The sequence below is a fragment of the Trichosurus vulpecula genome, chromosome 2 (genome assembly GCF_011100635.1).
Source record: "Trichosurus vulpecula isolate mTriVul1 chromosome 2, mTriVul1.pri, whole genome shotgun sequence".
Classification (NCBI taxonomy): domain Eukaryota; kingdom Metazoa; phylum Chordata; class Mammalia; order Diprotodontia; family Phalangeridae; genus Trichosurus; species Trichosurus vulpecula.
This window is the reverse complement of record NC_050574.1, coordinates 377,742,868-377,770,222: the sequence shown is the minus strand read 5'-3', so window position 1 is coordinate 377,770,222 and position 27,355 is coordinate 377,742,868. Positions and strand designations below refer to the sequence as shown.

The following is a 27,355-nucleotide window of genomic DNA, read 5'->3' as shown; positions in this document are numbered from 1 at the left end:
CCTATTGTTTCAGAAATGATTGATGAAATTAAAGGACATGATGGACCTCAGTTTTCAATTTGAGTAAAATGTTCTTTGTGGTGTTAGTAGCCAAGAAAGTAAAAAACAGCAAGGGACACAGTATACCTTTTATAGGCTGTCACCAAGCAGTCTACACAAATAGCCCAGTGTAATGCTATACTTTTTGTATAAAAAAATCTGAATGAAATTGATACAAGTACTTTTCCTAGTCACTGTATAAGCATTTATTAAGCACCTACCATGTGCCAGATATTGTGCTAAGTGCTGGGAATACAAAAAGAAGCAAAAGAGAGTTATGCCCTTAAAAAGATCACAGTGTAGTGGGGGAGACGATAAGCAAACAAATATGCACAAATAAGTCATATACAGGACAAAGAGAGAAAATAACAAAATGCACTAGAATTAAGAGGGATTGGGAAAGACTTTTGGTAGAAGATATAATTTTATTTGGGGCTTGAAGAAAGCCAGGGAAGTCAAGAGGTAAAGATGAGGAGAGAGAACATTCCAGGCATAGGGGACAGCTGGAGAAAATGGCTAGAGTCAAGAGATAGAGTGTCTTGTTCAATGAGTTAAGAGGCCAGTATGACTGTATTGAAGAGTACATGGTAGGGAGTAGGATGTAAGAAAACCAGAAAGGTGTAAGGGAGCTAGATTATGAAGGTCAGTATACAAACGGAGGATTTTATATTTTATTCTGGAGGTGATAAGGAGCCACTGTAGTTTACTGAGTAGAGGTGACTGTCAGGCTTGTGATTTAGGAAAATTATTTTGGTGGCTGAATGGAAAATAAACTGAAGCAGAAAGTCTCAAGGCAAGCAGACCCTCCAATAGGTTACTGCAATAATTTTGGACACATTGAGTTTAAGATGCAAGACTGGAGAGCAGTAGAGAGATTAGGGCAGGATAGGCAAATTTAAGAATCACCAGCATAGAGATTATAATTATATTCATGGGAGTTTGTGAGGTCACGAGGTAAAGTAGTATAGATGGGATAGTAAAGATGTAGAAGAGAGGTAATATAGATGGAAAAGAGAAGAGGGCCCAGGACACCCTGTGGGACACCTAAGATTAGAGGTATGATTGGTATGAGGATCCAGTAAAGGAGACTGAGAAGGAGCAGTTTTGCAGGTAAGAGGAAAACTGGTAGAGCTTAGTGTGCTGAAAACCTAGAGAGAAGAGAGTATCAAGGAGGAGAGAATGATCAGCAGTATCACAGGCTTCAGAGAGGTCAAGAAGCAAGAGGATTGAAAAAAGCCATGGGATTTGGCAATTTAGACATCATTGGTAACTTTGGAGAGAGCAATTTTGGTGGCTTGAGATTAGAAGCTGGATTGTAAGAGAGAGGATTGAGAAGAGAGAGGAGAGAGGAGGCCCCTATTGTAGACGGCCTTCTGAAGGAATCTATCTTATAAAATGATATTCTAGTTTGAGGGGCCTGAGAAATGGGAGGTTAAGGAAAGTTGTGGAAAGAATTATTGAAGGACTAGCCAATAGAAAATGGATAATTGTTCCATAAAAGGTAAGAAAGGGCAGTAATCAGTTTTTTCTAGGTGTGATTTGGACTTTGGAAGGAGTTCCACAACCAGCACTAGGGAAGATCTTATCTTTGAAAAGTTCAAATGAAGGACATGTTGAGACTAGTTGGATTGTACAGTTCCTGGAGAAAACATATTTCAGGTATGATGTTAGGATTTTGGACTAAGAAAATTATTGATCCTCAGTTTAGATATACTATTATGGAAAAGATGGTCTTATCAGTATATCATTTCATTATGGAAATAGAGGGCTTCACCCAAGAGGTGCCACCAACACTGTAAATAATGATATCTATATTAGCATGGTCAAGAACAGGGGTGGGAAACTGTGTCCTTCTAGGTCCTTGGGTGTAGCCTTTTGACTGAGTCCAAGTTTTACAGAACAAATCCTTTTATTAAGGGGACTTATTCTGTGAAGTTGGGATTCAGTCAAAGGGATACACTTGAGGACCTAGAGGGCCACATACAGCCTTGAGGCTGCAGGTTCTCTACCCTGGATCCAGAATCACTCCTAATCATTGGAATAGCCACCACTCAGTCAATGCTCAAGTAGGAGTTGTTTATACCAGGGTTGTGCTGAATAAATGTTTAGCCCTGGCTCTCTAGAAAAAATAAACAAACAAAAAACCAAAACACAGGTGTAGGGTATCGATCTCCACTAATGAGGAGAGATTTCCATATCAATAGGCTGTGGGTGTCAGGTTATATAATCATGAGAACTACAAGGGAGAAGCTGGTTAATGATGTAATTCATATTGACTCTTGGTCAGTAATGCTGACCAATGATCACCTAAAGAGAGGAATGGTAATTGGAAGGTAGATAACAGTGAGGTATGGGGAAATGAATTATTGGAGGACCTAGATAAGGCCAATGTGAAGATTTTTAGGTTGGGCATGTTACTTTTTGTTTTTGAGTCATTTTTTCAGTTGTGTCCAACTCTTTGTGACCCCATTTGAGGTTTTCCTGGCAAAGATACTGGACTGGTTTACCATTTCCTTCTCCAGATCATTTGACAGATGAGGAAACTGAGGCAAACAGCATTAATTTACTTGCCCAGGGTCACACAGCTAGGAAGTGTCTGAGGCCAGATTTGAACTCTGGAAGCTCAGTCTTCCTGACTCTGGCCTGACACTCTAACCATTGCACCACCTAGCCTGCCCCTGGGCATGCTATTGCTCATACTAAGATGAGGTAAAGTAGAAGGTGGATCACATTGGTAAATTAAGTAAGAAAAGGATAGGGGGACAGTGAAAAGTATGGATCATAGAGAAATGGAGAAAATTGGACAATTGGGTATTTGGTCCCCAGCATCTTGGATAGAATATAAGATAGGAATAAGGACAGTAATACAAAAAAAAAACCTATACTCTTCTGTCCCATTGCCAACAAGCTAGGGTCATTAATGCTTAGATTCTGAGAATAGCCTGGTAAGTCAACTACACTGACCCACTCGATGATAAACTTACTAAGGACTATTGTCTAACAGTGATCTGTTCATGCCTAGGCTTTGTGCATCCCTGTGCATGAGTTGATGGCAACTCTATTATAAAAAGGACTTTTTTAATAGTCAGTCTGTAATTATTAATAGAGATCAAGAATCACACTTCACAGCTCACAAGGTTAAGAATTAGGCTAAAGCATGAGGAATTATGTGTAACTTACATTTAGCATATAATCCCTAAGTGACTTGGATGTTGGAAAAATTTAATGGAATGCTTAAGACTCAAGTTAATAATAGGTCCAAATGGAGACTTGACAATGAAATCATAAATGAAAGCCAAATAACAAATCATGAGAATGATGAATAGTTATGCCAAAATTTCTGGGATGTAGAAAAAGTGAGGATTAATTAAATTAGAAAGACAACAAGCAAATAACCTTGAAACAAGCTCAAAAGGGGAGACATTGAAAATTAGAGGAGAAATACACAGTCTGGAAACCAAAAACCCCTCCTATAGAAATGATAAATAAAACTAGAAGTTGGTTCTTTGCAAAGACTAATACAATTAATAAAACTTTAGCCAAAATAATTAAAAACAGCAGAAAATCAAATCAATAAAATAGCAAATGAGGAAGATGAAATTACAAAAAAACCAGAAGAAATTTTTAAAAAATTCAGAGCCTATTATACACAATTAAATGCCAACAAAACTAAGAAGACAAAAGAAATAGAGGAACAGCTTCAAAAATCTAAAATACCTGAATTGATGGAAGACCAAATAGAGATCTCAAATTACCCAATCTAAGAAAAGGAATTGAGGAACTAACTTTAAAGAAACTACCATAGCAGCGGGGGTGGGGGGCTGGACTCCCATTCTGGTTGATTCACAGAAGAACTCTATCACATTTTAAAAGAACAATTAGTATGCACACTACACAAATTATTATCAAAAACCGAGAAAGAAAGCACCTTGCATGAATCCTCTTATGATACAACCACAGTCTTAATATCTAAACCACTGAAGGATAAAATCAAAAGACCTATAGGTCAATATCACTAATAAATATTGATTCAGATATTATAAGCAAAATAAATAATATCTCAAACCACATAATCATCTCAATAAATGTAGAAAAAGCCTTGGATAAAGTATAACAGTCCATTCTAAAAACCCTACAAAGTATAGGCATAGAGGGATCTTTTTTTTAAAATATAAAAACATTTTATCTAAAATGAAAAACAAGCTTTATATAGGTAACATACTAGAACCCCTTCTAATAAATATGGGAATAAGAAAGGATATTTACAGCCCCCAGTTTTTTTGCATTTACATTTGTTAATTTATAAACATTCTTTTCTACTTAAATTTTGAGTTCCAAATTCTCTCCCTCCCTCATTCCCCTTTCCCAACCTACCGAGAAGGCAAGCAATGTGGTAGATATCATTTATACCTGTGAAATCATGCAAAGCATATTTACATATTATCCATATTTTTTAAAAAAGCAAGAAAAATAAAGTGAGAAAATTATACTTTAGTTTGCAGAGTTCATTAGTTCTCTCTCGGCAGGTGGATAGCATTTTTTCATAGTGAGTCTTTTGGAATTGTCTTGGATCATTGTATTGATCAGAGTTAGTTAAGTCTTTCATAGTTGATCATCACTACAACTTTGTTATTATTATGCAGAATGATCTCCTGGTTCTTATCACTTCACTTTGCATCAGTTCATATAGGTCTTGTCATGTGTTTCTTTTTTTTCCCCTGAAACCATCCCCCTCATCATTTTCCCACAGTACAATAGTACTCCATCACAATCACATGCCACAACTTGACTAGTCACTCCCTGACTGATGAGCATCAACTTGATTTCTAATCCTTTGCTGCCTCAAAAAGATCTAATATGAATATTTTGTGTATATGTAGGTCATTTCCCTTTTTCTTTGATTTATTTGGAATACAGACCTAGTAGTGGTATTGTTGGATCAAAAGGTATGCCTTTAGCCCTTTTGGTATAGTTCCAAATTATTCTCCAGAATGGTTGAGCCTATTCACTATTCCACCAGCAGTTCATTAGTTTACCTACTTCTTCTCTCATCCCCTCCAGCATTTGTCATTTCTGATAGATGTGAGGTAGTACTTCAGAACTGTTTTAATTTGCATTTCTCCAATTAATAGTGATTTAGAGCATTTTTTCATGTGACTACAGAAACCTTTGATTTCTTTTTCAGAAAACTGCCTGGTTGATTCCTTTGACCATTTATCAGTTGGAGAATGGCCTTAATGTTTATAAATTTGACTCAGCTCTATACTCAGTATATATTTGGAAAATGAAACCTTTATTAGAGAAATTTGAAAAAATTGTTTTATATTATTTAGTTGTCTAATATAGCATAATATAGTCTCCCCAATTATCCCTTCTAATTAGGTCTATTTTTGCTTTTGCTTTGTCTGAGATCAAGATTGCTACCCCTGCCTTTTTTACTTCGGCTGAAGCGTATTAGATTCTGCTCCAGCCCTCTATTTTAACTCTGTGTGTGTCTTTCTGTTTCAAGTGTGTTGCTTGTAAACAACATGTTGTTGGATTCTGGCTTCTAATCCATTTTGTTATCTGCTTCCATTTTATAGGTGAACACATCTCATTCATATTTACAGTTATGATTACTGTGTATTTCCCTTCATCCCATTTTTTTTTGCCTCTCTCTCTCTCTCTCTCTCTCTCTCTCTCTCTCTCTCTTTCTCTCTCTCACACAATCAAAAGAATGTTGTATACAGTAGTAGCAATATTGTTTGGAAAACTACTTTGGGCAACTAAGTAATTGTGACTATTATAAATACCCAAATTAACTACAAAGGACCTATGAAGGAAGGTTCCATCTGCATCCAGAGAAAGAACTGATAAATAGAAGTATGTATAGAATAATTTTACATATATGTATATATACATACATATTTGTGTCTAACAGTAGCCATCTCTATGGTGAAGAGTAGGGAAGGAAGAAAAAAAGGGAAAAAAAGAAAGTTACATGCCTCCAGAGAAAGAATCAATAAGTAGAAGTATGCATGGTATAGTTTTACATATATATGTACATACATACATACACACATATCTATGTCAAATGGTGGCCTTCTCTGATGCATGGTGGGGAGGGAAGGAAGGAGACAGTTTGGAACTTAAAATGTTTCAAAAATAAATAAAATAAAAATTTTTAAAAAGATAGAAGCAATTACGGAAGATAAAACAGATAATTGACTACACGAAACTGAAAAGCTTCTGTGTAGACTAAACTAATTCATCTAGGATAAGAAGGGTGATGGTTGAATCAGAGAAAAAAATCTTTATATCAAATTTCTCTGATAAGTGTTTGGTATCCAAGATATATAAATAATGAACAAATACATAAAAGACAACAGTCATTTCCTGATAGAGAAGTGATTAAGGATATGAACAAATAGTTCTCAAAATTTCAAAGTATTCACAACCACATGAAAGGATGCTCCAAGTCAGTAATAATAAGAGATGTATAAGTCAAAACAAATCTTAGGTTTTACCTAGTACCCTGCAAATTGGCAAAGATGACAAAAACTTGAAACAATCAAGTTGGAAGGGTTATTGAAAAACAGGCACACTAATACATTTTTGGTGGAGATGTGAAATGGGACAACCATTTTGGAAAGCAATTTGGAAAGCCATTATGCAAATAAAGTGACTAAAGTGACCATATTTTTTGAATTGGAGACTTCATTACTTAGAGTTATACTCCAAGGAAACATCAGTAAGAAGAAAGTCCCAATATACACCAAAATATTTAAAGCAGTACTTTTGGTGAGAGCGAAGAATTAGAAACGAAGAAGATGACCATTGGAGAATGTCTAAACAAGTTGTGGCACCTGAATATAAGGGAATACTACTTTGCTATAAGAAATGATATTTATGATGAATGTAGAGAAGCATGGAAGACCTACAAAAACTGATGCAGAACGCCATCTTGGGGAGAGGGGAGGAGAAGAAGGGGGGAAAATTTGAAACTCAAAATCTTATGGAAGTGAATGTTGAAAACTAAAATTAAGTAAATTAATAAAATATATGGGATAGCTCTCAGAGAGGGCAGAGAAGGGACAGTGGGAGAAATTTTGGTGATATTAAAAAAATAATAAAATTTATGCTTAAAAAAATTGAGGCAGAGCAATGTAGGAAGATCCTTACTTCTGGAAATGGAAAGAACAACACCCCAAAATAAAAAGTGAATGTAACAAAATCATAAAGCACTACTCAAGTGAAGAATAAATATGAGAAGACATCCCCAAGCCACCCCTTCCTGGAGCTGGGAGATCCATCAGTGTTGCATATTATTATGTTTTCATAATTTTTCAATGTATTGCTCAGTTGCATTGATTTTTTTCTTCCTCTTTTCCTTGAAAAAATACAATATATTATAGGGGATGTTTCTCTGGGAGGGGGAGGTATACTGGAGAAAATTATGATGATAAAAAATAAAAGATGTCAATAAAACCTTTTTAAAAAAGACAAACTTTTAAGGGAAACAAAGGCTATTGCAGTAAGCCAATTAAATAACCGACCTAGGAGAAGGCATATCCTGTGCCTGTAGATGAATTTAAAATTGCAGCATGATCTTTAATTTATTCAGATAATAAAAGACAAAACAAAACTAAAGGAGCCAAAATGTGCTCCAGCATTCCTCTATTCCTCCTTCAGATTTTACAAATTCTTGACAGATATTAATATTCAGGATTTGGGAATGAGAAATTGGAATTTCTGGAAATAATTCCAAAATAAAGTTATTCTATATTTTTGTAAAATTTTATTTATGTGATTTTAAATAATAATAAGTGACCATAGAAACAGTGATCCCCCCATGACATGGTAATATTAAAAATTTCAGAGATTTTCTGACATGTATGTCCCCTAAATTTGGTAAACAGACACTAAAGACACGTATTCCCCAGGTTTTATAAACATCTAATAATAATGTGTGTTTGTGTCTCAAATCCAGTAAACAACTGATAAACACTTGCAAATGATATTAGTTTTGATTGATAGTTTCCTTTAATCATAAGCTTATGTTATCAATCACCAGTCAGAACATAGATGCCATTTGTATATTCTCCTAGCCAGAATCATAAAAAGCCACCAGAAGTACCAGCCATCAGTTTGCTCCTGTGTTGTGACTAAGGCAGACTCTTATGATCTCCAAATGTGGAAATCTTTCACTCAAGAGCAATGCTTATTGACTGAGACTGTCACCTTGAAGGGAGATACACAGCCTCTGGCTAGGCAAAGAGGGAACTGTGTCATGAGTAGTGGTGTGAAACATGCTTATCAGGATTTTATGAATGAAGTTGGTGGTTTGTTCATAGGGTGTTTGAGTTTGTATTATTGAATAATCAATAAAGTTTAGTTGAGTGCACTATGTGTGCCTTATTAGGGTACCATCACCTCTGATAAGCCTAAGTAATGATAAGTCTATTTTACATGTTCTTTGTGAGTAATAGACCTCTCTTCCCATCGATGCTTTGTATACATCTGAGAATGTACACTCTAGACCTTTGAGGGAAATGTTGTGTTACTATTGCTTTGCTATGCCATTTCAATAAATTCTTTTTCTTTGAGATTCTTGTATCAATTTCTTGAACATTAAAGATGAATGCCCTGGTTCATGCTCATGCAGATTCATAAAGTACATTCAATCAGGGATATTTCCCCCAGGGATCCAACCCATCAATATGAGTTGGGGGAAGAAGGCACCCTGGGTGAAGCCACATTAATAATGTAGCAACAACAAGAAATAAGATGATAAGAGCTTAAATTTCTCTGATTCCTAATGTGAACTGTTAGTTACTGTCAGGTAAAAATAGTAATGATCCAAGCAGGTCTGACAAGAAGGTGACCAAAATTCAAAATTATCAAGGTTATTTAAAACATGGATTTATACCCACTATGATTAATAAATGATTTATATGTATACAACCACAATGTATATTATATCTTGAGATATTTATTGAGATGAAAAGGTACATTTTTGTAAAACATTTCAGTAAGAAAGGTATGATCAACTCCTACCACTTACTCAAACTCAGAGAATATTAACTTCTCCATTGTTCATTTTAATAGCATGGTTGTCAGGAAACACTTACATTCAAATCGTTTCTCCAGCATTGCCAAGTGATTAGTAACTTCAGTTTTCAGTTCATTGATTTTGAAAGTCCTAAGAATGAAAAAAGAACAATCCATCAAAACCATTAATGTACAGATCTATTATATTTCGTATTTCCACTTGCTTTTGATGTCTTTTGGGTAGCAAAGGCAAACACTTTTTAAAGGACGTGGAACTGGTGGAAATAGACGTAACTTTACAGGAATAGAAATCATTACGTGTGGTAGACAAGACATGGGCAATCTAAATAATTCTGGACACACAAACAGAAACCGTTTAGAATTTCTTAATTCATAAAAATATAATTTATGTGTTTATATTACTTTCTCAGTGAAATAAGCAGAACCAGGAGAACACGGTGCACAGTAAAAGCAATATTGTATAATGAAATACTATGAATAACAGCTATTCTCGGCAATGCAATGATCTAAGACAATTCTGAAGGACTTATGACAAAAGGTGCTGCCCATCTCTGGAGAAAAAACTGGTGGGGTTTGAATGCAGATCGGAGATACTTTTTCTTTACTTCCTTTATTTTTCTTGTTTCTTTTTTGTCTGTGTTTTGCAGCATGACTTACATGGAAACGTATTTTGCACGACTACACATGTGTAACCTATGTCAAATTGCTTGCTTTCTCAATGGTGGGGGAGGGGGAAAGGGAGGGAGGGAGAGAATTTGGAACTCAAAATTTGAAAAAAGAATGTTAAAATTGTTTTTACATGTAATTGGAGAAAAATAAAACATTAAATTTATATCACTTTCTCTTTTGAATCACAATTGTTGTATGCTGTGCTTTGTTGGAACCAGGCTGTTTGATCATCTTTACTATTACTCCCTATTTGGGATGGTGAGAGTGCTAAATTCAGGACCAACTTCAGACCCCTCAGATTGAAAAAAAAAATTCTAGATTCTCTTTGGGAGCTTACTGAGGTGATATCTAAAAAATGCAAGTAAATTACCATTTTTAAAACCTAAACATATTTTCTTTCATAGTCATCCAGAAGTTGTGGAAGAAAATTTGCAACAAACATCAACAGTATACTGGAAACATTATAGCACTATTCCAAATAAAGTAGAATTTGGGTTAAGAGGAGTATGTCTTCAATATAGTCCAGAGAGGATAATTGTTAAAATGAAGGAGTGATCCTGTTATAAGGTATTTCATGTAGTAATAGGGGACTGGATGATACAATAGCAAAGCTTTAGGTTTTGCCCTTTTTTTAAAAGAAAAAAAAAAGAACCATCTCCCTTAATTTCCTCTCTTCTTTCTCCTCCCTCATCCCCCACCAGTTTTTGGCATCTTAATTCAAATAAATTATTTCTCTAAGAATATATCATACCACACATACATATATGTCTCTGATCTTTCATTTTGTCATTGTAGACACTTTTACCATTGACACACATTGCAGCTTATATATGACTTAGAAGATGGTCTTTCAGAGTTGCTGTGAGTCTCATCACCCAAGGGTCTCTCAAACTTAGCTAGGCTGGTCCATGAATGACAGACATAAAATCTGTCACTTATATGTGTATATGGACATGCATTTAAAGCATTTTACCTTGAAAATTGCTCAGCAACCTGTGCCAACACGCTCTGGAATAATTCCTCTTTTTCTAAAAAACATAAAAGAAAAATCAATGGAAAAGAATCAGCAGACATTTCTCTATGCCAAGTTCAACATATTGTGGGTACACAGGTAACTGTAAACCAACTCCACACATTAAAGAGTTCAAATTACGCTTTGCATTTAATTTAAACATAAGGAAGTTTTCCCACAATTTCAAAGTCATCCCACCTTTCAAAGAGAGAGGAACTCATGAGAGAACCTGCTAATCTGAATCTAGTTTTCACTAAGGAGGAACCGGTTGTTGAAGTAGAAGTAATAGGAAACTTAGGTGAGAACTTATTCTCATGTCCTGCCTCCATGCCTTTGAAATGGATACTCAACAAGGATACAGGTTTAGCTCTGGAAGTGACTCCTTTATCTTCTTTTATTCACCATGCCTGAAAAGCACTTTTCCCTTATCTCCATCTCCTGGAAACCTTAGTTTTCTTCAAGGGTTAGCTCAAGTGCTACCGCTTACATATCCTTAGCTATTAGTACTCTCCTCAAGTTATCATGTATTTAGTTAGTGGTTTAAATGTTACACCTTCCCAGTAGAATATAAGTTCCTCGTAGTCAGGAAATATTTTTAGTTTTGTCTTTGTGCTCCTAAAGCCTGGCACAGTGCCTAGTACATCATGAGCACTTAATAAATTCTTGTTAAATTGTTTTGGATGGAATAAAATAACTGAAAAAAAAGGGAAAAGGTTGAGCTGAACAATTTTAGTTCATCATGGCTCTGGCTTATAAGATTGAGCTTAGATAGCAGAAGATCTACAGCCAAAATGAATTTATGAGGTTCAGGTTCATGACAGAATATAGCCAAGGTTCAGCTTTTCTGGTTTGATGTTTCTTAATCAGATTCAACACCATATACCTCAGAGAAAGATATAAAATTACTCTGTGCAAGTCTACGTCATGAAAAAGATGTGCTCTGCCTACCGATCAGTTCATTCAGTTCAGTTTAATGAAAATTTATCGAGCAAGTACCAAAGCATGTCCTATACTAGGCACTAAATATTAGGCAAAACAAAAACAGATCTCACCTTTCGTGGACCTTATATTCAGAAGTCAGAGTGTGGGGAATGAAGATATACATGTACATGTGAATGCAAGATATATACAAAATAATACCAAGAAGGAGAGAATGGTATAAGTGAAGTAATCAGAAATGGCCTTGTAGAGGAAGTAGCGCTTGATCTGTATTTTGAAGGGTCTAAGGATTCTTTGTAAGGTAGATAGATAACGAAGAGAAGATAATGAAGAGAGAATGCGTCCTAGGCCTGAAATATATTGTATATGAGGAAACTCTATTGGGTCTTTTTGACTGGAGAGGAAAATGTGGGAAAGGAACTAATATAAGATAAGATTAGAAAGGTAGATAGGTGCCAGACTGTGAGGGGTTTTGACTGCCAGTTCAAGGATTTCTAGTTTATCTTAAAGGCAATAGAGAGTAATTGGAGCCATTTTTCTAAGGAAGTGACGTGCTGTTTATGGATGAGGCCTGACTCGGACTGGTCACCTGGAATAAAATGAAACCCAGGTAGCCAATAATTAACAAAAGGAGAAATACTGGGCTATGACATAGAAAGGATACTCAACAAGGATACAGGCTTAGCTCTGGTAGAGGCTTCCTTTATCTTCACATAGAAACGCGTCATATGAGCAGGGCAGGGTGTGATGAATAGTTAAGAGTCTTGTTATCTCAAATCTGAAGGGGCCAACTTTGCAAGGGAAGGCTTTTATTTTTTTCCATTAGGTGATCAGGAAGTCATTACAACACGATCTGAGACCAACAGAAAGTTATGTCAACAGCTAGGCAGCTAGAGACTTAGCTCCCTAGGCTGGGCAAGATTTGGGGATAGCTTCCTTGACTTTTAGGGAAAGAATGAGCCTCATCTTCATTGAAGGGAGAGCTTGGGAAACCTGGGTAGAGATTGATCCTATAACATAAGGTCATAGCTTTGTTGTTTTAGGAATATCAGTCTGGGGCAGCTAGGTGGTGCTGTGAGTAGAGCACTGGCCCTGGAGTCAGGAGGACCTGAGTTCAAATCCAGCCTCAGACACTTGACACACTTACTATCTGTGTGACCTTGGGCAAGTCACTTAACCCCAATTGCCCTGCCAAAAAACCAAACAAACAAAAGAACAGGTAGGAATATCAGCCTAGCTTTTGTGTAAATGATATTTGGGTGAAGGAAAAGGTTGGAGGCAATTGTAGACCAATTTGGAAACTACTTCAAGTGGAGATGGGAGTAGAGGTAGAGATTAATGGGAAAGATATTGTGGAGATAGAATCAATAAGATTTGATCATTTATTCAACATAAGGGTTGAGTAAGGGGAACTAAGAATTAAGCTAAAAATCTCTCATAAGTTTTGGTCTAAATGGAATTACTCTGAGTTTATGTAAATGTTTGGCTCTCTTTGTATTTAGGATACTTATTTAAAAATTAAATATAAAGAAAACACAGAAAAGAAATTTCAGCAAAATGTATGTTAAAATTACAGCATTAAGAAGTACACATTAAAAAACAATGGAAGCAATGCTTAGAGATGTCAACCAATTTTCCTGGACTCAGTGGAGTGTCAGATTTTGAGGATCTGAGTTTAGATCTTGATATTTACTAAGTAGCCTAACTCCAATCATTTAACTGCTCTGGACCTCAGTTTTCTTACCTGTAAAAATGAAGGGTTTAATTAGATGAGCTTTTAGGTTCCTTCTAGCTATAAATCTATTATTTTATGATCATAAGTGGAAATATACTTAGGAGAGACATGAGAATTGGTCCAACTTTAAAAGAGCACTAGAAGGTGGCTACAACAGTGGTGGTAGCAGCAGTGGCGGCAGCAGCTTCAGGAGCTCTCAGTCCAGGGATGATAAGAGGATTGGACACCTTGTCAGAAAGAGATCATAGGGGATCTTTTGCTGGCAGAAGGCATAGCCAACTCTGATTGGCAACTCTATTGCCAATACTCAGTACTTGGTCATAGTTTCAGAGCAGAGAGGAGCACTTTTGGTCTGCCACAAGGGAATAGGGTCCCTGGTCACATTTCCAAAGAGAGGAGGAGCACAAGTACTTGCAGCTGCAGGGGAATGGGGGACCTGATCTCATTTCCAAGTCTCAGAGTAGTGTTAGTTCTTGTGGCTGCAGAAGAGCAAGGATTCTTCCTGGGTAAAGACCAGAATGCAGACCAGAAGAGCAGTGACCACATCTCTCCCCACATCCCATCACCTCAGAAGCACTGAAAATTTGCAGACCCCTCAGAACTAGTTCTGGCAATAGCAGCAAGAAAAAGTCTGAAACTTGGGAAAGAACTTTACTACCCCCAAGTGAACAGAGTCCAACTTCAATAAAAAGTCCAAAGTCAAGAAACAAGCTAGAAAAATGAGTGAATAACAACAAAGAACTTGACCATAAAAAGCTACTATGGTGGTAAGGAAGACCAAGACATAAACTCAATAGAAGACAACACTGAGAAAATAGGTCCAAATAAGTCCTCAAAGAAAAATACTAATTGGGCAAAAGCCTAATAAGAATTCCTAGAAAAGTTAAAGAATGAGATTAGATTGGTAGAAAAAAAATGAGAGTGATGCAAGAGAATTATGAAAAGAGAATTATCAGCCTGGCAAAAAAGGCACAAAAATATTGAAAAAAAAGCTCACTTTAAAAAGCAGATTTGGCCAAATGCTAAAAGAGGCACAAAAATTCACTGAAGAAAAGAACTTCTTAAAAAGCAGAATTGGCCAAATGGACAAAAGAGGTACAAAATCTTAGTGAAATAAGTAAATCCTTAAAAATCAGAATTGGGGAAGTGGAAACTAATGACTCCATAAGACATCGAAAAGAAATAAAACTAAGTCAAAAGAATGAAAAAATAGAAGAAAATGTGAAATATCTCATCAGAAAATGACTGACCTGGAAAATAGATCAAGGAGAGATAATTTAGAGAAGTATTGATCTACCTGAAAGCCATGATTAAATAAAGAACTTAGGCATCATATTTCAACAAATTATCAAGAAAAACTGCTCTGATGTCTTAGATCCAGAGGATCTAAATAGAAATTGAAAGAATCCACTGATCACCTCCTGAAAGAGATCCCAAAATGAAAATTGCCAGGAATATTATAGTCAAATTCTAGAACTGTTGGTCAAAGAGGAAAATATTGTAAGCAGCCAGAAAGAAACAATTCAAATATCCTGGAATCATAGCCAGGATCACACACAATTTACTGGCTTCCACATTAAAGGAGTGGAGGGCTTGGAATATGATATTCTGGAAAGCAAAGGAACTAGGATTACAACCAAGAATAACCTACCCAGCAAAACTGAGTATAATCCTTCAGGGTGAAAACGGACATTTAGTGAATTAGGGGACTTTCAAGCATTCCTGATGAAAAGGCCAGAGTGGAATAGAAAATTTGACATTCAAACACAAGACTCAAGAGAAGTAAAAGGTAAACATGAAAGAGTAATCATAAAGCATTCAATAAAGTTAATCTGTTTACATTTCTATATGAGAAGATTATACATGTAACTCCTAAGAGCTTTATCATTTTTGTGGCATTTGGAAGGAGTCTACATAGAGGATATAAATATGAGTCAATTATATTGGGATTATCTAACAAATGTAGGGGTGAGAAAGAGGGATGCACTGGGAGAAGGGGGAAGGGAGAGGTAGAATGGGGAAAATTTTTTCACATAAAATAGATGTGCAAGGAAGAGCTTTTACAGTGGAGGGGAAAATAGGGGGAGGTGGTGGGCAATACTTGAACTTCACTCTCATTGGAATTGGTTTAAAGCAGAAAGAGTATGTATGCACACTCAATTACATATTGATTTCTATTTTACCTTACATGGAAAGCAAAACAGACTTTAGAGGAGGGACAGGCTAAAAAGAGAAAGAGGAGAATAAATAGAAGAAAATAGGATGGAGAGAAATACACAGTTAGGAATCATAACTCTGAATGAGAATGGAATGAGCGCACCAATAAAATGGAAGTGGATAGCAGAATGGATTGAAACCAAAAATCCAACAATATGTTGTTTACAAGAGACACACTTGAAACAGAAAGACACACACAGAGTTAAAATAAAGGACTGGAGCAGAATTTAATATGCTTTAGCTGAGGTAAAAGAAAGGTAGGGGTAGCAATCATAATTTCAGATGAAGTAAAAGCAAAAATAGATCTGATTAGAAAAGATAATCAGGGAAACAATATTATGCTAAAAGGTACCATAGCCAATGAAGTAATATAAAAAAAATTACACAAAGCTTCTCTAATAAAGGTCTCATTTCTCAGATATGTAGGGAACTGAGTGAAATTTATAAAAATAAGTACCATTCTCCAATTGATAAATGGTTAAAGGATATGAACAAGCAGTTTCTAGAAGAAGAAATCTAAGCTAACTCTAGTCATATGAAAAAAATGCTCTAAATTGCCACTAAAAAGCAAATTAAAACAATTCTGAGGTACCACCTCATACCTATCAGAAATGATCAATGCTGAAGTGGATGGGGGGAAAAGTACGCTATTACACTGTAGCTAAGTTGTGAACTGGTCCAACAATTCTGTAGAACAATTTGGAACTATGCCCAAAGGGCTATAAAACTATCCATATCCTTTGACCCAGCAATACCACCAGCAGGTCTCTATACCAGAGGTATCAAGAAAAAAGGAAAATGACCTATACGTACAAAATATTTATAGCAGATCGTTTTGAGGTGGCAAAGGATTAGAAATCAAGTTGATGCTCATCAGTCAGGGAATGACAAGTTGTGGCATACTATTAAATTGTGGGAAATGATGAGGGGGGTGGTTTCAGAAAAAAATACACGGCAAGACCTATGTGAACTGATGTAAAGTGAAGTGAGAAGAACCAGGAGGTCATTGTGCACAATAATAACAATGTAACGATGATCAGCTGTGAAAGACTTGGCTACTCTGTTCAATACAATGATCCAAAACAATTCCAAAAGACTCATAATGAAAAAATGTTGCTATCCACCTCCAGAGAGAGAGATAATGAACTCTGAGTGCAAACTAAAATATTATTTTCTCACTTTACTTTTATTACTTTTTTTTGCAATATGGCTAATAGGTAAATGTGTTTTGCATGATTTTGCATATATAATTGATATCATATTGGTTGCCTTCTTTGTGGATAGGGTAGGTTTTGAGACGGAGGGAGAGAATTTGGAACTCAAAATTTAAAAAGAAAAGACTGATAAAAATAAATAAATAATAAATAAAAAAACAAAAAAACAAAAAAACAAAGACATGACCAAATTAAAACTGAGAGGATTAAAAAAAAGAACCCCAGTGAAAGGTGCTTATAATCTTCCTTTGTAAGTCAACTTAAAGTTTTTAAAAGAACACTTCAAAGAAATGGATAGGGTGTCATTAACTTTGAAGTTAGTAGAGAAAATGATCAAATAACACCAAGTGCAACACCCCTTTTGAAAATGAAAATTAAAAAGGGGGGCAGCTAAGTGGCACAGTGAATAGAGCACTGGCCCTGGAGTCAGGAGGACCTGAGTTCAAATCCAGCCTCATACGCTTGACACTTACTAGCTGTGTGACCTTGGGCAAGTCACTAAACCCCAATTGCCTTGTCTTTTCCCCTCCAAAAAAATAGAAAGTGACTAAGGTGTTGGAGTGGGCATTGGAGATAGATGATTGTAGTTCAGTATGAAAGTCTCTATTGTATCCTGACTGAAAGACTAAAGGGACTGTGACTGTATCTGAAACAGTAGTATCCCTGAAGCTTCAATGCCACCACAAAAGAAATGGAGAAAGGAGAGTGCAGCCATAATGGCAGATGGGAGACTTCAACCACAATCCTATAGGAAATGAAGATCATAGATTTAGACCTAGAAATTCCATAGATGAGAAACTGGGGCCAGAGAGGTTAAGTAACTCTCCTGACATTACACAGCTGGAAGAGTCAGGTTTTGAATACAGGTGCTCAGAGTCCAAATCTAGCACATTTTCTACTCTGCAATGCTCCCATTAGTGGAGGATGCTGTGACTTCACTGTCTGCACTATGTGATCAAAGGTGAGGGGAAACCAGGCAGAGCAACGTAGGGGTTGTGCCTAAGCTGTAGAGAGTTCTACTGAAGTCTACATTTCCATTCTCTGCCTCTTTCTCCCACCCCTTTCCTTCTCTTTCTAAGGAGAGATGAATCTATTTTACCAATCTCTATTCCTTAAGAGTATATTTGCTTTCCATTTTGCCTCTTGACTGAAAGAAACTGGCTTTCTCTAAGATCACGTGGTCATACCTTATCCCTCTTCTCAGATTCAAGTGTGAAGATTTAAGTATATTATCTAATGGATAGCTTTGATAAAGGCAAAGTACCTTGTCATATAAATGACTAGTGAGGACAAGAGAACAACTATTTCATAATTGGCTAATTACTAATTGTTCTTTATGCCAAGGACATTATTTAGGTACCATGAGGGTCCAAAAACGGAACTTCCTCATTAAATTTGTTGAATATAACAAACTAGACAGAAATAAAGGCTGCTAATATTAGGGCTGGTAGGTGGTGAAATGAGTGACTGCCTTAGAGTCAGGAAGACTGGAGTTCTAATCTAGCCCAAGACACTTATGTGCTTTGTGACCCTGGGCAAGTCACTTAACCCTGTTTGCCCCAGTTTCCTTAACCTGCAAAATGATCTAGAGAAGGAAATGGCAAACCACTCCAGTATCTTTGCAAAGAAAGCTCCAAATGCGGATAAGACTGAAATGACTGAACAACAACAGCAATGTTACGGGAGTGTTACTACCTGGCATACCTGACTAGGTGAATATTACGATTATCAGTGCCCCTAATACTTCTTGCTTAGCAGAAGGCTGTTCACTTTTGGAGAAATTCCAGAGAGATGGGGAAGAGTTTAGTCCCATGTCAGCTCCATTTCAGAGGACCTTTGGGAAATCAGACTAGCTCTATGCTCTCTTGGATATTTCTTTCACCGTAGGGTAGAATAATATCTGGTTTCCTTATCTCCAAGTTTGTTCCCAGAAAACAAACTAGAATGGATGTGGAATCAAGTTAACACCAAGACTGAGAATAAGCTAAGACTTGTTTGGATTGGATCAGAATCCCTGGATCTATCCTGAAGTACTTCCAACCTGACCTGGCCCCCGGGGTGAGGGAAGCAGATGGACACTGTTTCTCCTGCTGTTTTGTTAGCTTGCCTTTACTAGCAATTAGGTCATTACAAAATTGTTCCCGTATCCCCATACCATTTGCACATAGATAAATTTGTTTTTGTTATTATCTGATTACCTAGTTTGCAAAAAAAAAAAACAAAAAAAAACAAAAGGAATGGAAAATGATTTAAAATAACTTATCATAGAACCATGGATATTATAGATTTGAACCCATATCTTCTAACAACAAATCCAGTTTACCACAGATTCCTCTTCCTAGAATTTGAGGAATAAATGCTTCCAAGAACTTTTTAAGCCCACTTAATTCGAGGTAACTGGCTAACTTTGTATAACATAAATTAAATAGCTATATTTGGTTTATTTGATTACTCCATGCAGTTAAATTGTGTTGCTGTGACCCTGGAACTGGGTTTGATCGTGTACATTGATTAAGTTTATCAAGTCATTTCTAAATAATTTTATTTTTTGCTTTGTAAAAAAAATACATCTCAGATATGAAAAATTTAGTGGTATGATGCTCTGCAGCGAAAAGGGCACACAATTTGAAGTTAGAAGGTCTGGGTTCAAACAGTGGATCTATCACTTAGTGTCTGTGTGATCTTGGGCAAATCACTTCTGCCCTAGGGCATTAATTTCCTCATCTGTAAAATGAGGTGATTGGGTTCACCAATCTCTAAATTCCCTCCCAGCTCTGCAAAGCAACATATACCTTGAGTTCAATACAGATAAATCTAGTGAGTAATGAAAGGCATAATTTTAAAATTTAACTGTTTTATTCATTGAATACTATTGCATAAATCTGAGATGTGTATCTATTTCCATGCTATTACAAGATGTTTCACTTTGTCAATCAAAATAAACTACAATATTGTAAACATTTCAGAATGGCTTAAGGCTACTACACTTTAAAAATTAAGATTGGAAAGTCTCCCTTGTCATAAGGCTGTACTAGAGCAAATGAGCCATGCCGGGCCACATTTCCTCAACATCTGATTTATCCAACTGGAAGATAGCAATGTCACCTCTCCCGGCATACCAAAATTAACAAATTTTTTTTTAAAATATGCTTTTTTTAAGCCCTAAATGTGTAAGAGCTAATTTGTTGCCTTTGTCATTTTCTGACCCCAGGTTTCCCAAACATAAGAAAACAGAAGTTCCACAAGAGCGAACAGGAAGAGTTTTCACTTGTACAATAGGAAAGAGTCGACACAGAGACAACCTAGGCAAGAGCTGTTATTTTAGACTATTAGAAAAACTCCGATTCCACTTACCCTTCCCAGCACATTGGATCCCATGGAATCTGATGCTAAGCATAAGCACAGAGTCTTTTCTGTCTCTGTTTATTCTGTTGTTCCTCCATCACGATGGTGGTGGTTACAGGAAGAGGAGTAGGTCTCATTGTTCATTTGTGCGGCTGAAACTCTGTCCTACTTTCACTCTGTCCCTATCCTACAACCAATCAAAGCACTCTAAAAGTACCAGTACATTTTAATCCAAAGAATGATCATTGGCAGTTTACACTTTATAGATGTAATAAAATAGATTTAAAAATGATGATATGTGTCTTTACAACTCTAGAATGTTGTAAAATTATATGGTTAGAAATGACCATGCCTTTTCTCTTAAAGAGACAAAGGCCCATTTTAAAAAGAGTCTATTTAAAGAGGAAAGCACACAAGTCATTATAAATGAAAAAGAAAAAAATGAAAGAAAGAACGTATTTGAATTCTGATGTCCTTATTAATGCCTAAATTTGTTTATGTTTTCAGTTTAACCTATTTTATGTTTAACCTGTTTATGTTTTCAGTTTAACCTATTCAATGTAACCTCTTTTTATGATTTCAGGAGCAAAATGTGAGGAAGAATGCTAATGGCCGGCACTATCTATGGGGTCATTTCACGGTTCGCAGAACCTTGAATTATATATTGAATTAGGACTTCTCTGTTTTTGAGAAATGGCTTTGTTTTCCTTCTACGTATTCTTAATTTGGCTTGAGCTATTTGCATATAATTTTCCCCTCTATTTGCATCCTCTACTCTGATAGATTCTTAGATTCTCTCGTGTGCATCATTTGACAACAAAATCATAATTCTGAAGCTGTTAGTCTCTATGACCACTTGATCTGTGTTTCCTGCATTGCTCTCTGAATGAGAAATAGGAAACTGTTATAGAGTAGGAGGAAGAAAAGAGAGAGACTCAGAAGTGTTTGTAGGGAATTGAGGGAATTGTTACCTCTGCCTTGGCTAACTCCCTTTCTCCTCCCTCCTGGTTCAGGACTATGCTCCTCATTTTACACTTGAGATGTTGCCACTGAGTGGCTCTACACCCAGCCACAGCAGGGTAAAGCTATTCTTTCCTATAGAAAAGTACCAGTTACCCCTTAAAAAAGTTAGCCCTCTTATATCATTAAAAAGTCACCCCTCTTAAATCACTGACAATCTTCTTTGTCTCTATAATAGCAATTTGGTTTGATGGAGGTTGGGGGAAGAATTAGGCACAAAGTTTTATTGTGATTGTTCTCATATAATTTAGATAAGAGTGAAAAGGGCTAGAATAGACAATATTGACAGTCTGGATACCTGTATGTAATCTATCAACTTAGCATGCTTGTAGTGAAGAATAAGGGATCCAATTCTTCGTTAGACTTAGGAGAAGAATTTTGCTGTTTTAAAGGCTTTTGCATCACACCACTGAATTATAAGACTGAAGTACAAAATGATATAACATTTCTGGAACTGTTGTGAGGACTTGTATGTGCACTTGGTGAGCATTCCAGGTGGCACTTGAGGTGTAAAAGTAATGATAGGAACTCATGGCAGGGTATGACGTAAGTATATGCCAGCAAAGGAATGTAGTTTATGGTCTTGCTCACCAGTTGGCATGTCACAAAATTATTGTTTGGGATTATAAAAATAAGACAATTTATAGCTCTAAAATCTCTATCCTTGTTAGTCTGAGAAATTTCTAGCTCTCTTTCAACATTTGATGATGATGCACAGGCAATGAACTCTTTTGTAGACACATGGTTTTATTTAACAATAAAATAAAATTGCAAAGAAACTATCAAACTTTCTATTCCAGAGCATTTTGCCCAGTTGTCTCAAAACCACTTCCCAACGACCATTCCATTTTTTTGAAGTACCTGAGGGACATTCCTGTATCACTTGCTTCTATAGCTCACCAAAGGGATTAAAAAAAGGAGGTGTGCAACTAGTAATTCTCTTGGCTATAGTAACTATAAATGCTGGTTTCCACAAACACAGAAAGTAGCCTTGGGAATCTGGAATGATCTCTTGCCTTCTTAGTAACCACTGAGATTTTTGGAAACTATTCTGACTGTCTTATCTATACTCTCCATATGCTGGTTCCTGATGGGCTGCTCTGGCTCCCAGTCTGATCCAACTCTTCTGTATTTCCATATCCTCCTCCTCTGTTCAGATCAAAGTGCAGATCCCACTCAGTGTGCTGTTGGCTTCCTGCCTGAATGGCTGATAGGAAGTTTCCTTTGGGCTATGGACATACCTCCCACTTGATCTAAGAGCACTGATTCACCAAAGTTGATTGCTGTTAAACTACCGAGTCTGAGTTGGCAATAACCAAATGCCTCTAATCCTATGCATGGTGAAAAAGGAAGTGGCCTGAAGTTTTAAGGGAAAATGGGAGGAGGGGGTGAGTAGCTAATCCAGTATACAAATGTACAAGTTTCCCAGCTTGTTGCTGCTCTTTCCTTTTTAGTAGCTTCCTGCCCACCAGGAACCTCTCCCCACCCATTTCCTGGGAAGGAAAAGATGACCTACTCCCAGGTCAAGTCTAATCTTCCTTATATAAATACTTGTTTGTGACACAAATATTCTCAAAGGGCAGAAATTTAAAGGCAGGGATCAAAGTTCCAAAACTTCAATCCTTTAACTAAGATTAATTGATGAAGTTTCCCTGATGATTAGTTCAGTGGACCTAAATTTTATTCTAATCTTCAAAATAGAATCACATATGATATTAAATAAGTGACAGAAACCATGAAATATGAGTAATTATGAAACATTTTATGTAAAATGGGTACTTAGGTTGAATGTTAATCCATGTGATAATTTACACTTCTATGTGATGAGACCACACCTTGCTTTTTGTGATTGAATTAATGGGAAAAAATGAGAAATTCAAAGGGATGAAATGTAATATTTTAGCAACTCAGTTATTAATATTAAGAAATTATTAATAATGTATTAAATATTTTTGATGCAGGCCTATGATTTTTATTAATATCGGGAACTTCTGGTGTGATAACTCCCTCAATCCATTTAGAGTGCTGTAACTGACAGTCTAAGGATCTGAGCTTCAGTGACTTTTCCATGCAAACAGAGCTATGGACAGGACTTAAACTCATGTCTTTTAAAAATAAATTTTATTGGGGCAGAGCCAAGATGGTGGCTGGAAAGCAGAGACTTGCCTAAAACTCTCCCCCAGTATGCTCTAAACACCTATAAAAATGGCTCTGAACAAATTCTAGAACTGCAGAACCTATGAAATAGCAGAGGGAAGCAGGGCTCCAGCCCAGGACAGCCTGGATGGTTGCTGGGTAAGGTCTATCATGCACAGAGCTGGGAGCGGAGCAGAGCAGAGCCCAGCAGGGGACATGCCTGGACCAACCAGACCAGGAGCTGGGTAGAACAGGCCTTAGCATCCTGAATCAGTGAGCTGTGGCAGTTACCAGACTTCTCAACCTACAAACACCAAAGACAACAGAGAAGGTTAGTGGGAAAAAACTGCTGGGACAGAGTGAAAGGAGTTCACAGTTCAGCCACCACCCCGGGGGGCAGCAGAGGTGGTGCAGCTTTGAGGCTGTTCCCTGGTGGGAGGAATTAAGTGGCGGATCAGAGCATAAGTGCAGAGTCTGCTTAGATCTGAGTCATGGTCTGGGTTGGCAGTTCTTGGGGGAGAAGGAGTGCTGGTGTGGCAGAGCTTGCTGTGTAGAAATAGCTCTGAAAACAACAGCACAGCCCATCAAGCTTGGGACAAAGTACTCTCTACTCTACAAGCAGTCATACTCCAACAAAAAGCTCAAGGGTCAAGTAGTTGGCTGGGAACATGAACAGGCAGTGAAAAAGGATGCATACTCAGACTCAGACTCAGACTTTGGAGTCTTTTTTTGATGACAAAGAAGACCAAAACATACAGTCAGAAGAAGTCAACAAAGTCAAAGAGCCTACATCAAAAGCCTCCAAGAAAAACATGAACTGGTCTCAGGGCATGGAAGAGCTCAAAAAGGATTTGGAAAAGCAAGTAAGAGAAGTAGAGGAAAAATTGGGACAAGAAATGAGAATGATGCGAGAAAACCATGAAAAACAAGTCAATGAATTGCTAAAGGAGACCCCTCCCCCAAAAATACTGAAGAAAATAACACCTTAAAAAATAGACTAACTCAAATGGCAAATGAGCTCCAAGAAACCAATGAGGAGAAGAATACTTTGAAAGGCAGAATTAGTCAAATGGAAAAGGAGGTCCAAAAGACCACTGAAGAAAATATTACTTTAAAAATTAGATTGGAGCAAGTGGAAGATAGTGACTTTATGAGAAATCAAGATATTATGAAACAGAACCAAGGGGATAAAAAAATGGAAGACAATGTGAACTATCTCATTGGAAAAACCACTGACCTGGAAAATAGATCCAGGAGAGATAATTTAAAAATTCATGGACTACCTGAAAGCCATGATCAAAAAAAGAGCCTAGATATCATCTTACAAGAAATTATCAAGGAAAACTGCCCTGATACTTTAGAGCCAGAGGGTAAAATGGAAATTGAAAGAATCCACAGATCACCTCCTGAAAAAGATCCAAAAAATAAAATTACTAGGAATATTGTCACCAAATTCCAGAGCTGCCAGATCAAGGAGAAAATACCACAAGCAGCCAGAAAGAAACAATTTGAGTATTGTGGAAACACAATCAGGATAACACACTATCTAGCAGCTTCTACTTTAAGGGATCGAAGGGCTTGGAATATGATATTCTGGAGGTCAATGGAGCTAGGATTAAAACCAAGAATCACCTACCCAGCAAAACTGAGTATCGTGCTCCAAGGCAAAATATGGATTTTCAATAAAATAGAGGACTTTCAAGCTTTCTCAGTGAAAAGACCAGAGCTGAATAGAAAATTTGACTTTCAAACACAAGAATCAAGAGAAGCATGAAAAGGTAAACAAGAAAGAGAAATCATAAGGGACTTACTAAAGTTGAACTGTTTTGTTTGCATTCCTACATGGAAAGATGATGTGTATAATTTGTGAGACCTCAGTACTAGGGTAGCTGAAGGGAATATATATACATATATATATATATATATATATTTATACACACACACACACACACACACACACACACATATATATATACATACACACATACACAGGGCACAGGGTGAGTTGAATATTGGATGCTATCTAAAAAAATAAAATAAAATTGAGGGATGAGAGAGGAATATATTGAGGGAGGGAGAAAGGGAGAGATAGAATGGGGTAAATTATCTCGCATAAAAGTGGCAAGAAAAACCAGTTCTGTAGGAAGGGAAGAGGGGGCAGGTGAGTGGGAATGAGTGAATCTTGCTGTCATCGGATTTGACCTGAGGAGGGAATAACATACACACTCAATTGTGTATCTTACCCCACAGGAAAGAAGGAGGAAGGAGATAAAAAAGGGGGGACAATAGAAGGGAGGGCAGATAGGGGGAGGAGGTAATCAAAAGCAAACACTTTTGAAAATTGACAGGGTCAAGGGAGAAAACTGAATAAAGGGGGATAGGATAGGAAAGAGCAAAATATAGTTAGTCTTTCACAACATGAGTATTGTGGAAGGGTTTTGCATAATGATACACATGTGGCCTATGTTGAATTGCTTGCTTTCCTAGGGAGGGTGGGTGGGGAGGGAAGAGGGGAGAAAATTTGGAACTCAAAGTTTTAAAAGCAGATGTTCAAAAAAAAGTTTTTACATACAACTAGGAAATAAGATATACAAGCAATGGGGCATAGAAATCTATCTTGCCCTATAAGAAAGTAAGGGAAAAGGGGATGGGGGGAGTGGGGTGACAGAAGGGAGGGCTGACTGGGGAATGGGGCAATCAGAACATATGCTGTCTTGGAGTGTGAGGGAGGGTAGAACTGGGGAGAAAATTTGTAATTCAAACTCTTGTGGAAATCAATGCTGAAAACTAAAAATATTAAATAAATAAAAATTTAAAAAAATAAATTTTATTGATGTATTTTGTTTTTCTGTTGCCTAAATTTCCTTTTAAATAGTCTGCCATTTTTGTTTTTCAATGAACGAGTATTGCAAATTAATCTGTCCCTTCTCTCTTTTCTCTTCCCCTTCCCCCCACTGAGCAAATTAAGAACAAAACAAAACAAAAGTTACAAATACATAGCTAGAGTAGTATGGCAAAACAAATCCCTCATTAGCTGTATCCAGAAAAGGTTTCCCTCACATTTTAAGTTTGTCACCTCTGTCGGAAGGTGAGCAGCATATTTCATTTTGATTCTTTTGAACTTATGTTGCAACACTGTATTCTGAGTTTTAGAATCTTTCAAAGTTGTTTTTCCTTATAATATTCTATTTCTGTTTACTGTACTGTCCATCTGTTTATAAAGATCTCCCTTTATTCTGAAATTGCCTATTAAATAATTTTTATGGTACAGAAATATTCCATCATATTCATATAGTGTAATAAAGTTTGTCCCCAATAGGACACCTTATCTCAGGTCTTCCTAAGACTAGTCTGCTCTCCACTATACCTTGTTACCTTTCAATTAATTACATTAAAATATAATGATAATAACCCCCTCAAAGTTTAACATGTAATGAGTGTGGTGGTGGTTGGGGGAGAATGTCAAAACAGGGTAATGACAATGAGGATTTTGTGTGCTCTGAGACCATTATGGTAGCTGTGAAGACCCGGCAAAAACCCTGAAATGCTGGAAAATGGATCCTGGTTATCCCACTAATTAGGATAGCATCCCAGTTGATGTGACACAATTACTTCTAAAAATCAAATATTCTAAAAATTAAAACATTCAAGGAATATAGGCTAGCCCTTCTAGAGGCCATTGTAACGATTAACTTGACATGGAAGATAACAAATTTAGCTATACTATCCCATGTTCTGGTTCTATCAGACAGAAATATACACTGGAAAAAATCAGAAATACCAGTACCCATCTGGTGGAAATGCTTCAATGCAGATGATGCTGAGCACTAAAAAAAAGGCAAATAATGAATATTCATGAAATAGATGAAGACATGAATATTTTCATTATGCATAAGTAGTATAACATAACAAAATTGGAAATACATTACTAGTTATAGTTAAGGATTGTATACTGTTCTTTTTTCAATGGTATCTCAG

At 36.6% G+C, this 27,355-nt stretch overlaps 1 protein-coding gene across 3 annotated transcripts in view; it reads right to left on the bottom strand.

Annotated features, from left to right (window-relative positions):
- Nucleotides 1-27,355, bottom strand: part of PDE9A (phosphodiesterase 9A) — a 173,031-nt gene that overhangs the window by 72,039 nt on the left and 73,637 nt on the right. Inside the window, exons 1-3 of one of the 3 annotated variants that reach the window (XM_036747414.1) lie at nucleotides 20,231-20,367; nucleotides 10,733-10,787; nucleotides 9,150-9,220 (exon numbers count right to left, since the gene is read on the bottom strand). In XM_036747414.1, the coding sequence (XP_036603309.1) occupies nucleotides 9,150-9,220; nucleotides 10,733-10,787; nucleotides 20,231-20,273 (169 nt within the window). In that variant the 5' untranslated portion in view covers nucleotides 20,274-20,367. Of the gene's footprint in view, nucleotides 1-9,149; nucleotides 9,221-10,732; nucleotides 10,788-20,230; nucleotides 20,368-27,355 lie in introns of those variants that run through there. The other 2 variants (XM_036747416.1, XM_036747415.1) reach the window with 2 other exon arrangements.